At 37.6% G+C, this 13,077-nt stretch overlaps 1 protein-coding gene across 2 annotated transcripts; it reads right to left on the bottom strand.

Annotated features, from left to right (window-relative positions):
• Nucleotides 1-215: 215 nt before the first annotated feature.
• Nucleotides 216-12,803, bottom strand: NOL11 (nucleolar protein 11). 2 transcript variants are annotated; one of them, XM_075169465.1, is made up of 18 exons: nt 12,627-12,803; nt 11,233-11,346; nt 10,307-10,363; nt 9,556-9,701; nt 9,246-9,303; nt 8,555-8,693; nt 7,961-8,158; nt 7,168-7,244; nt 6,296-6,419; nt 5,519-5,622; nt 5,163-5,240; nt 4,177-4,361; nt 3,794-3,919; nt 2,637-2,858; nt 2,047-2,125; nt 1,233-1,325; nt 817-924; nt 216-512 (listed from the first exon to the last, which is right to left on the bottom strand). In XM_075169465.1, exons 1-18 carry the CDS (start codon nt 12,774-12,776, stop codon nt 399-401), a joined length of 2,172 nt encoding a protein of 723 aa, XP_075025566.1. In that variant the 5' UTR covers nt 12,777-12,803; the 3' UTR covers nt 216-398. The 2 variants fall into 2 exon arrangements, 1 of the variants encoding a protein (XP_075025566.1); XR_012676672.1 differs by having other exon boundaries at nt 366-512; nt 2,043-2,125.
• Between the last annotated feature and the right edge of the window lie 274 nt (nt 12,804-13,077).

The following is a 13,077-nucleotide window of genomic DNA, read 5'->3' as shown; positions in this document are numbered from 1 at the left end:
AGAACTCTGAAGAACCTAATTAGAGACTTCAACTATTAACTAAAAATGAAGTAAGCAGAATAAAAATGTCAATTCATTTGATGAAACATCTGTTGAAGCCTTACTGCGAATATCCTACTAATTCTTTGCCAAGAATCATGTAGCATTTTTAGGATGTTCTTATGATTCTGTATCAAAATTATACATGAAAATATAAGTAAGCATCCAGCTTCTCATCCAGTCAAAAAGAGAGCTTTTAATACACAAGTTTCAAACTTACAACTCCCACGTAGCTACAGAGTAACCGTGCTCCTCCTATGTAGAAAACAACTTTTCACATCCCCAATATGGAGTGCTAATACATCCTCGTCGTAAAAGGAATCAATAAAAAATAAATTTGTTAATAATTCATTTCAAATTCAAATAAGTTCCAGCACTTCAATAGAATATGTCTGAGAGTCTTTCTGGTGGTTAAGTCTTTGTAATTCTCGCAAACTTCCTTCAATCTTGTTGAGTTCAGAGTAGAATCGTACCTAAAAACAAGAAAACACAGATATTTACAGTAAAGTAAATTTTAATTCATTTCATACACCAGTATACTGTGGAACTAGCTGTGGTTCTGCAGAGTTTCAGATATTTAGACTAAATAAATATAGCATCTTTTGAAATCAAAATAAGAAAGAGAGGTAACTGTCATTTCATGCTCAGGAAGGAGCATACAGAGAACAGACGTTATTTGATTTACATCTAATTTTTTGTCGTCTGCCCCCCCCCCCCCACACCCATATTCTCAATCCACACTAAAATGAAATAATTATGCCGGAAGATGCAACTTACTTGGGCTCTCACAAACTTATGCAGGTTTGAAAGCAACTTTTTTGCTTCTGGTAGCATCACCATAACTGTGAAGTGAGCATCAAGTAACAGGCACATCCAATCCATAATCTGAAGACAAACAAGAAAAAGTACGCTTACACTTTATGATATGCAAATGACACAGATTTTGCTTTAAAAGCTGAACTCTGAAATACTAACTTCTAACGCAAAATGCATGGTTTCATATTTTCAGGCAGTATTTTTATTTTCCAATAGTAAAAAGTGTCATGTTACATCTGACTTCATACAGGTTACATGAATAGACAATACTTTATAGAATGAATGTAGATCTCAGTTGATTTTAGATATTCACAACTACTCACTAAGTTATACACCACAGAAACCGAAGGAAATACAATTCAGAACTAGCTTCTCACCTGATTTATAGTTGGAGAGCGTATTCCGGGAAGAGTGGTATTAATTTTTTCACTGCATTTTACGTACAGGTAGTATAAATACCTGAGAAACAGCTAAAAGTAGAAAAGTCAGAATATTTTTCAAGGGAAAACATTTAATAGACCAAGGAGTTCTTTCTCCCTCCAAAAAAAGAAATCAAGGAGAAGGGTCAGTGCTAAGATCAGCTTTGTTCTGATGTGTGGGTTTTTTTGAATCACTGTAAAGCCACACATATGCTCAGGTACTATGGTACGTGCAGTTCTTGAAATTATATTTCAGGTTTTGGGGGACAGGGGAGTTTGTTTTTTTTTTTTTTTTTAAACTGATTGGATCTGAGATTGAATACTCGAGTTTGATTTGTATTACATTTGGCATTTTACACAGTGTACAGTTTCCTTCTCATATTATCTAAACTTGTTTCTGATGGAACTGACTAAATTAGCATGTCTCGTTCCTCTCTTAAAAAGCATCCAAATCAAGAAAAGGTACTCTACTTGCTAACAAAATATGAACATTTTCAAAGCAGACTGGATCATAAAAGAGGGTATCTTACTTACATTTTCTAAAATAAGCAAGGACTACAAAAATTAATAAAAGTTCCATGTGTATGTAGAAAAACATGACATTTGTTAACATTAAATCTTATTAGGCATCTTAATTTCATTTTCATGCATTAGTTTGTGATTCAGACTCCAGTAAGAGTGGCAAGTCTCTGATATACAGTTGAAAAATTCTCTTCCCTTTCCCTCCCCTCAAAATAAGGGTTTTTAAACCTTTTAATTTTAACATACTTACTACAGCTTGCTGAGCTGGAAGGTTTTTCAGATGAGGCAAAAGAAACGTTTCACTGTAAGCTGAATGAAGAACAGCATTTCTGTGCAGTACTATTAAGGAAATAAAATTGCAGGAAAAAATACCAGTTTCTACAAACTGAAGTGAATCCTAATTAAAATATTTTTCTAGGTTGAGAGAGGTCCTATTTCAGCTTTTTGAATGTCCCTTATTTCTATCATGAAATACATACAACAACTGAAATACCATAATACAGTTAGCTTGAACAGTTCTGCAAGTATGTAATTGGCCAATGTGTTTCAACAGGCAAACATCAAAATCATTGATGCTATTTTCTCTTGAATTAGACAAAGTTTTATTACACTTCTGCAGTAATACAAGTTTAAATTGGTGTAGATGCTGCCTGAAAGTTAACTGGTTCTATTTATATTCTAAACAATTTTTCTACTGAGTAGGAACTTCTCTTATCAGAACTTCTCAGAAATTTTCAACAATAACAGAAGATGTCTTTTAGTAGTACTAAATATAAACATTCACATCACATATAATGCAATGACTTTCCTTCATTTCCTTCAAAAATATACAGAGGATACAATAATGCTGCCTTCTGTGGTCCAACAGGGCAGAATTCACCATCAGCCGTCAGATGGGTTTCCTTTGTGATTTTAGTATCCCAGATGTCTTGTTCCAGCTCTGCATTGAAACCATTTTCTACAATTTCAGTCTTAACTTCTTTATTGTTGAATTCAATATCAATGTAACAGATTACAGATTCTAGATTCACATCTATTCTTTGAAGATAGGCTTCACTAATGCTGTAGAAGAAAATTCCAGACACTTAATAGTTTTAATTAGCTTTAAAATCAGCAATGCCATGAACCCAGCAATAGTACACACTATGAACTCTTTGAAGCTTAGTATAAAAGTAAAACATATACTAAAATATAGAGTCTTGCAGAATGAATAAAGGCCATGAGAGAACAGTTAATATTTTGTAATTATTAACCTTGAACAATACATGTAATGCTCTTTTATTCCAACAATGTAAGTTACTGTATTATTAGACATTCTGTCATGGGCTGATTTAAAGGCTATATCCCATTCAAGACTGTTGTTGTATTCTGACATTAGTGGGACTGCTTCAACCCGTAAGGCAGTTATGATTTTCCTAATATTTAGTAATAAAGTATTTGACAATTCTAAGGTATGAAATTAACAAGATCTGATGTTTCTAATAAAAAAAGAATCATTTTTGCTCTGGAAGCCTAGAGGAACAGTTACAACAGTCTTTTCTTTTGGTTACAGTGCCTACCTAAAACTTCATCCTTTTTGGGATATGAAAACCATTTTTGTCGTGAACTTACAAGAGTTGATCTTTTTTTGTGGGCTTCTTACCTGAGGTAAGTTCCCAATTAAGTCTGTTGCGCAGTAAACAGATAGCTGTAACAACATATATAGAAGGATACGAGCGCCATTCAAGCCAGCAGTGTTACCAAAAGGCATGTTCAATTAATTACCTTTTACATAGTTTTTAGAATTAACATATGCAACAGCCATCTTGTAAAAAGTTTGTCAGTCTGCAAGACTACAACATACACTCTACTCAGAGTTAAGAATTTCACACACAGTATTAATTGCTCATCTATAAAATTAGAGCCATTCTTGGCAAAACACAGCTTTTTATTAAGGGGCTTGGTTTGGTGAAGAAGAAGAAAAAAGGAAAAAAAAAAAAGGAGCCATTCCAACTTACCTTAAAAATACTTTCAAGCAAGCGTAAGTAATTTCTTCAGGAATATCTGGAAACCGTTGTAAGCAGATTTGTAAGAGATGCACATCTTTTTTCTCCAAAGCAACAGCCATTAAATCTGGACATAAACTGTAAGAATATGAAAAGAATAGGCTGCATAGTTCACACCCACTGAAAATTACATTGACAACTAATGCAGAAGTATTAATCTTGTTTTACACAAAAATCCATCCGGGAAGCGTCAGCTTCTTCAGAAAATAAGCATAAGCACCTTCAATAGTAAATTCTGATAATTCAAGAGTGCTTTATAAAGAACTGGATTTCTACTTTTTTTCTTTTATTTTTAAAGGCTATTTCTTACAACTAAAAAAATGCAGAATCATCACCTGTAAGACAAGTCTCGGGTTTGGACTATATGTAGCAGGAAATTTCGAGGGTAGTACTTTGGATTTGTTTTACATCTGTTCATAAGGGCAGTTATTACACATCCAATGGTGGCTTGGAAATCTGGTATCTGTGCTTTTGACATCAATTGTCTCAATTCATCTTCAAATACAGTTGTAGAAGCATCCTGAAAATGACAAATATTGTACAGTTCAGAAATACGAGGCATAGGTTTGAGAACTGTACTGTTACTAATTAGACCAAGTAGAAACAGACTTATTTTGGAATTCAAGCTAAAAAAATTTGCAAAAAACCCCTCACCTCTCTGCATTTTGGTAGTCTCTCTCAATCATGAAAGAGCCAAATGAGGGTAATTACTCACTCTGAACTCAGGTAAACAGTACCTTTCAAAAATTGCTCAGGGATTATTCACCTGTTACTTCAGTAACATTACCAAGATGTCCAGCCACAGCTGAACTATAGGTATGTTCACACAGAAAGGGATCACAACACTTGCAGCAAGTTTTAGAAAGGAACTAAACAGCTTATTGCTATATTTGCAGTGGAATTCCTAGCATTCTGACTTTCTAGATCCAAAATGTGTTCAACAAAATTAAAGCCATAAATAAGAATCTAAAAAAGCTTAAAAAAGCAGAGTTCAGGTGAAATATCCTCCCACCTTATTTACTGTAAGAGAAGATTTTCATTCAAAATGAACAAAGTTGTGCAAGTTTTCAGAATTCAGATAGCTATTACAAGCCCTGTATTGTACAGTTCTAGAACACACTCCTATGACAAAACTTTAATTTCATCATGTCCAAGTACTGTTCTAGCACAATAATAACAATATGCTCCAACTCACCTGTTTAAGGCAGCTTCGTCAACTTGATATGTGCAAGAGGACATGGAAAAAGATAATAGCTTAAGAGACAACTAGAATATTCTGAGAGTGTCTAAAACACTACTTTAGGATATTTGGTTTACTTACTTTTAGATTTAGTAAGAGCTGCCCAACTGATAAGGTATCTGGCTGTACTTTAGCAACAGTGTTCCTTTTTGACCTTAACTATTATAAAGAAAAACAAAAAGTTATTATTCAGCTCCAAAAAGGTGGTATATATTTAATGATTTCAATCAAGATAACTAGGAACTTCATGTGTCAACTTACTGCACAGATTACAATTAGTAACTGGGTAGAACAATTCCAGAAACAGTGTTAGAAACAATGAGCGACAAATATAAGTGCAATTTCCTTTTGCTACAACACCTAGAAGTAAAAGTAGCAGCATGGGTAAGAGACAAGAGAAACAACAAAAACTTCACATGCTCCTAATGCTAACTTACAGTCATTTTGGACTCAGATTTTAGAGCTACAGACTGCTGCGACTGATAGGAAACCACCAGCTCTTCATCTCCAAGGGTATTCCAGTTTACAAAGGAAGACACATCTGTGAACACAAAATTAAACTATATGGAGGTAACACTTAAAGCACATTTATTAAAATATGAGTATTATATCAACTTCTTATATTAATAGATATTTTCTAAAGTATAATCCAAGTGATTTTCTGCCAAGAAAGTTTCCAATTTTATCTCAGCAGCAGGTAGTTTTATGACCCTTTTTGCATTTGTTTTTCCATTTAGCCTCTGGGAGGAAAAGAAATAAGTTGTTATACAATTTATTGTGAGCATTACTTGCAACAACATTTTACCAGTGCAATGCTAAATTAAAGACACTATGACAGTACAATTTTAAACTAAAGTTTACAAACTAAGGTTTGACATTGCCCCATCTAATCACAAACTCTTTGAAAACAATTTATAGGAGACAGCACTTCATTTTGTTTTCAGTATTCATAGCTAGCATTCCACTATTTTCAGTAATTCCCGTATTTGAATGACAGCCCAGTTTAAGTGAAGCCACAATAAATTCAGACATTTGCGTGCATCAGTGTTCTCAGCAACAGTAAACTTAACAGCTAGGAACAGAATACAGTGTTAGGTTACTTCAAGCTGTTTAGATTAAACTGATTTTGTAGGACTGTATTAGAATAGTTTTTATACAATTTCAGAAGTTTTCCTTTTACGAGATCTTTTCACTGTAATCATAAAAATTCTTACCAGGGGTTTGACTGTCCTTGAGCTTTCCCACAGCAGCTGCCAAGGATGATGTTTCACACTTGTACATAACTACTGTTAGCACTTTCCCATGAGTAAAAAAAAATTTTTCCTCATAACACCACAACTAGAAAATATTAAAACATATTGTTAATGAGAAGATGAGCAGAAAACTGTGTTCCTGCACAACCTGATGTTTAACTCCTTACTAAAAAATTCAACTAAAAGTCAGCGATCAGATTATTTTAAATTATTTTTGGTAGGTTTAACACTTGTTAGCAGACCTTCATTAACTGTTGATTTTAAATACAGAAATAAGAAGCCTTCTGCTCAGTATTTTCCAGGGATGTCTTAAAGTACAGCGGCTGCTCTGAGGCATTTAGTCCACTTGATAATTTTATTTTTTAAATTCTCTCTTGTGCAATTTTATGACAAAAATAGTCAGCTGTTCTATTTCACTAGTGCATTTATTACTTAGGTGTCTGTTTACTTATCATTAATTGACACCTGAACATCTTGAAATGCTATTTAGGGAGATGCAGGGATCATTTAGGCAGTCAATTGCAAATTGTCTGAATAGAATAGATACCGGCTGGGTTTTCTGTTTCATTAGCTATTTCATTCTCCCTAAATAATCAAGATCATCAGAAGTGAGAAGATACTGAATTATCAAAAAAATTGCCATAAGCAACAATTCTCCCACTAAATATTCTGACAAAAATTGCTCATCAACTGATGAAGCTGGCAGAAGTTTGAAAAGTTGGCATTCACTGCTCTTCCAGACAGAAGCAGAACTCTGAAGCCCACCAGTCTCTTCTCTGTTATTACGCCAACTGCACAAAGCTTATGGACCACAAATTAAAGATTAAGCTTACTTGTCCACTGGTTCCCAGGGGCAGTTCCTTTGAAGTTTGCAGTGTCTGAAATTTTGTGTTCCATATTGTTAGGCACTCTAGGGAATATAAGAGATAGATGTTACCAACCCAAAAAGCAACATAAATGCTACATTTGCCTTTGCTACTTTCAGTTAAAAACACTCCAGGAAATAGAAATAACTGTTTCAAAATAGCTCAGTTAGTAAGGTATTCAACATTAGGAATTAAGTCATTCTGGTTAGATCTCAAGAACAGTATCTATCTAAAGATGAGTTAGTTTTGTAGTGAAGAGCTTTAAACAAGAAGCTGCGGCAAGAGGGACAGCAGCCAGTGTGGCTTCCAGTCAGGAAGGACATTTTGTCATAAAATGCTACGTTCAGTGACTTAAATTTCAGTGATCCCACACTTCAGAAGTTTAGGCATGAGACTGACATTTCACTTATTTTAGACACTGATTGCTTAGAGGACATTAGGTCTGTTTCCCTGCATAGGTCCTTTTACAAGTGTCCAAGTCCTCCTTTTAATTCCCCTCCATCCATGAGTTCTCTTGCTGCATCTTCTCAACTGTTTCACAACAGTGAAATACTGAAACACAACAGTGAGTGGAGTCCTGCAAGCCACTATGCAGTTTACTGGTAAAGGTTATCTTTCGGCTAGTGCTCTGAACGGCACAGCTCAACTACGTGCTAGTTTCAAGAGCCAACTAACATTTTATTTGCACTATTTCCTACTTAGTGCTTTGCCTAAAGAAATTTTAAACCTTACGACATCTTAATCTGATTTTTCAAGTTACCTTTGGATTCTTCGCCAGATGCAGCTAGACTTCCTAATACTGCGATGTGGTCTTTATCAAGAACAACTAAAGAAGTTCCTTTTAGAACACTTCCAGATACTGAAAGGTTTAATAGTAGTGACTTGGACAAAATTTGCTCTTCCTCCTCAGTATTTTGCTGCAGAGGTATCAGAACCTTGTATACAGAGTCATTGGAATCTGTCAAAGAAAAGTGATGACACTTTTACCATCTGTTATTGTGGAAAAACTATTTGATATGATATGGCAAGAGAACATCCAAAGAGAACAAAATCCAGTAGCTGCTGAAAGAAGAAATAATACAGGATATTTAAAGGACACCTTATGATGCAAGCAGCAAAATAAAAATATAGCTAGCACGAGATCTGCAAGGTACAAGTCATAATATTTAGGAACAGTCAGCCTTTGCAGCCATTAAAATATCAGGAAGATTTAATTACTACTTCTACTGCTAGCTCTTTTAGAAAGTTTAAAGAGCTAAAAATATTAAACAGTAATTCATAAATATCAACATTTTATGTCCTTCCATATAATTCTTTGCTTTATTATCACATCCTGTTAGAAAATATAACTTACACAAACACAGAAGTGTGATGATTTGATTTTTTATATATGCTGTGAAACTCAGTGGTTTAGATAATTCCTGTTGTTCAAGCTTGTATTTGTGTAGACTATTCATCTTAAGTTTCTGTACATAGACAAAAAAATCCCCATCCTAAAACAAAAAAGAAAATAAAGTTTCCCTTTAACTTACACAAAGAAGAGAGAACAGAAATTCAGATATTAGTACTGCTTAACTTTGAGTGTTAAGCAAAATGAGGAATTTGTGTTTTCTATAGGACATACAGCCTAACTCAGAAAAGTCTGCAGACTCAAGCATGTAAAGAAAATTCTAGCTTGATGAAACAAATAGATTCACAGGAAGAAGCAGTTCAATAAAGGCAGATTCATGTATAATTCTTTTTTTTTAAAAGCATAAATCCTATTAAATAAGTTCTTCGCAATAAGCAGTATTTGAGGGCAATCGTCTACTGTATTTAATCTTAATTGCTCTCTGAAGTTCTAAGAGCCAGGCTCCTCAGCCCTGAAAGCAACAAAACTTCAATTTAACTGTTGTATCAGAAACAATACATATATAGGATATTGATTAAATCAGGATAATGATTTCACTAAAAGCTCTTAAAATCCAATGAAACAGGCGATGGATTTTAGAAAAAGCACTTAGATTTGCTGCTATGAAAGTTTTTAAAAAAAGTATTTAACTCACTTTCTCAGTAGCGAAAATTAAGACAGGTTGTTGACCTTCCATAAAAGCTTCACTCCACCTAAAACCAGAAAGCTGTATGAACGTCTTCTAAATTCTAGGACTATACCTAAAATCATATCACTATTCCTTAGGCAGCCTCTTATTTTTAGGATATCTGTATAAACAATTTTAATATTTTAAACACAATGTGTTGGGAAAAAACCCAACCCCAAGATCTCGGTCTTCAGATTTCTCCCCTACTCTCTCAAAAAAGGGAACAATTTTCATCACCATCATCAATTCCTTTGAGCAAGAAGAAAACTTCACTTACTTGATGACTTCGTCTGAGATAATGTTTTCAATTTCTTGTTGCGGGGCTTCCAAAAGGACGTCTAAAGTTCGAACACCACCTCCTTTGAATAGTACCACCGGCCCTCCATTGGGTAGTGAATGTATTCTATATACATCAGCTGAAAGCTATATAGAAAAAAAACGTTTTCTACGTTCTTCAGTACATTACCTTGAAAGCCAAGTGTTTTATCTGTGATTTTTAAAAAATCCTTTCAATAAAAGGTAACAGAAAAATGATGAACCTGTAAGATACCTAATAATGTAGGCCTAGTAGTTGCCAATTTTCTGAAATTCTATGAATATCGCAAATCACTACCCAACAAAAAGCCAGGAAAGTGTCCCAATGAGCATCACATTTCTGAATCATATCAGAAGAAACATAATTGAGGGTAAGGAGTTCAAACAACTGTTATACAGCATAACACAAAGTGTTGTTTAACACATCCACCAGCAGAACAGAAAAATCTATATCTGAACATAATTCACCATCTTTAAAGAAAGGTCTCTGAAACTTTGGATTTGGGATATGAATCATTTTAAGAGTAATACTTTGGTGATCAAGTCTCTCAGTCCAAGTGGATTCCTTGCAATATTCCAGAACATCATGAAGCGCAAGTTAAGACAATGTTCAGCTAAAATGTAGTATTACTAGTACTATGAAAATTAGCATCTCTTCCCTCCACCAGGATTCAAAAGGTTAACATAAAAGTGAACATATGTAAGAGACTTACCGTTGCTTTAAATACTTTGTCCAAGTTAATATCTTTGTTCTTCCATATTCTTAAAACCTTTAAGAGAAGCATCATTTTTTAAGCACAGTAAAACAGTAATATATAGACTTCTCAGCATGCAAAATACTAGCAATTGCACATCACTGAAACACAGGAGGAAAATAAACAGTGAGTATGCACAGTAAATTCAGTGGAAACTGACCCAGGGGAAGAAGCTGAAGCAGAGACAACAGGAATACAAACGAAGCTCAGAAATCTTGAATTGGAAAGAAAGGATAGGAAAGAGTAAGGTTAAGGAAACAGACACAGCAGGATTTCTAAATGAAAGTAGGTCAAAGTGATGGAGACAGATTAAAATACAGATAACCTGATCTGAAAGAGAATGTTTCAAGGAGAACAATGAAAGGTCAGGAAAGACATTTCATCAACAACAACAAAAAAAGCCAAAGGTTCAGCATGTGCTGAGCAAACACTACAAGTATACAAACAGGAAATGTTTAACTGTAAAACATGAGCAGAAAAACAAGGATGCAAGTATGAACTATTTTAACCATTTCAGTACAATAAGCATGCAGTTCTAAATGTCAACCAGTCTGCAACAAAAGAAATAACTTATCCTTAGAGAATGTATGCATGAGGCATTCTTCACGGAGAATGCTTCAGTTTTTAAAGGGCCACTGCATAACTGGTGCTCAGCACAGATTATCTTCACGTCACTAGCAAAAGAACACGCTGTGCAGCCGTAGAACTGCACATCCCTGTCCTCTCAAAGAGCGGAGATGACCTGAACTGCAACAGCGTGTTGAGAGTTCCATGCGTTTACATTTAGCCAAAAATCTAGCACCACCGATTTCTGCCCTATCTACATTCACTCAGAAGACTCACTACATCCTTTTTTTCCTTTAAGAAAAGATAAAGGATCTCACCTTGTCATCGTGAACAGCTATATATTCATGAGTTTCAAAGTTGCATACAACTGGACATGTGATAATCTGCCCATGTTTAACCGACCAACCACCTAGCGGCTTCTGATCTGAAACCTAGAAGAGTCAGAAGAAAGACATTGCAATTAAAATATAACGGGGTATACTTTGGGGATTTTTCTCAGGACAGAAAGGAAATGCAAGGTAGCCACATCTGATTTGAATTAGAATATTAAAATATGGAAACTGCTATACTCAGAACTTCTACTTGAGCATTTCTGTTTCTGACTTTAATACTAAAAATCTCAGAATAACATGAAAGAACTCTACATTACTTAGAAATTATTTCTTTTCACGTACAAAATAACTTTGACCTGTAATAGTCAGATGGGCTTATGCCACGAAGCACAGGTATGATGCACGGCTCTTCCAAAGTGAAGATAACTTTCAATCACTAGTGTAAGTTACTTTTACTCACCAATACAATCATGCACAGAACCACGCTTTTTCTCTTCCTATTTCAATGTAAGTTACTGAGACGAAGAGCAATGAATTTTACTGTCTAAACTCACGTTACATACGATTTATATTTGGCTGCTCTGAGGGTACTCAACCCCCTCTCCTCAGTCGAGATCTACATTGGGCATATTAACCAACATATTTATGTTCTCGTGCCTGGTCTTGGCAGTGGGACTAAACAACCCAAAGGCGGTTGTATCGTGAATCTATTAAGATACAATCCCTAGTCCCATGAATATGAACGCCAATTAAAGATATAAACCCAAATATTTTCCTAAAGTTTCTTATTATGGTCTACTGAAATATATGCATACATTAAGAAACACCAGAACATACTTTTAGTTTCAAGTGCTGCAAACTAAATCTTTCACCCTCCAGCCAACAGAAGGCGGCTGACACGACACTGACAGCCGGGCAGAACGCATGTCACCCTGGCCACGGAAAGGGAACGGTACGTACCCCGCAGCTTCGGGACGGAAGTACTTCTTGGAATGGAGAGAGAAAATCAGCAAAAGAAGAAATACGCGAGCAACCGCCTAAGCCGACACCGGCTCCGCCGGCAGACGGGCCGGGGGACAGCGGAGGAGCGCAGGTGGGCAGGGCGGGGCGGGGCTGCCCGCAGCCAGGGCCCCCGCCTCCAGCCAAGGGGTGGCAGGGAGCGGGCGCACGCGGGCGGGGCCTGGGGGCCCCGGTGACAGCTGGGCCCAGCCGCCCTCCGGACAGGCCGGCCGGGGCGGGAGGGAGAGCGGCCCCGAGGCGCCGCCGCCGAGGCCGAGGCCCTGCCCGGGGACCCTCCTCCCACAGGCCGCGGCTGCCCGGCGGCAGCAGCGACGCCTCCCGAGGCCGAACGGCCGGGGCTGGCTGGGCCGGGCGGTTACCTTAAAGAGCGTGGCCGTCCTGCCGCGGTCGGTGAGCAGGACGTGGTCGGGGTCGGGGCCCGGCTCCAGCGCCAGGAGGCCGCTGCCGAGGCCGACGCCGCCACTGGGACCCAAACCGCACAGCGTGAAGCTCTCGCACAGCGCCGCCATCTTCGCGAGCCCCCACCTCTCGCGAGACTTGGCACGGCGTACAGGCCGGCGCGTGACCCGGCGGGAGGGGGGCACTTGGTGGGACGGCACAGCGCGCATGCGCCGCGGCGCGAGGCGGCGGGGGATGGCGGAAACGGCCGAGGCCGTTCGGGAGTTTCCGGGCGCCGTGGGAGCGGGCGCGGGGCTGGCGGCGCCCGCGGGAGGGAAACCGGGTATCGCGACTTGGTGCGGTGGTGTCGTACGGCCGTGCTCTGCCGAATCGGGACTGCCAGTCCTGCCTCTTCCCCGGAGGGTGTAGGGA

The sequence above is a fragment of the Calonectris borealis genome, chromosome 20 (assembly GCF_964195595.1).
Source record: "Calonectris borealis chromosome 20, bCalBor7.hap1.2, whole genome shotgun sequence".
NCBI classification, from domain to species: Eukaryota; Metazoa; Chordata; class Aves; order Procellariiformes; family Procellariidae; genus Calonectris; species Calonectris borealis.
The sequence above is the reverse complement of the archived record's forward strand: the minus strand, read 5'-3'. Positions and strand labels throughout refer to the sequence as shown.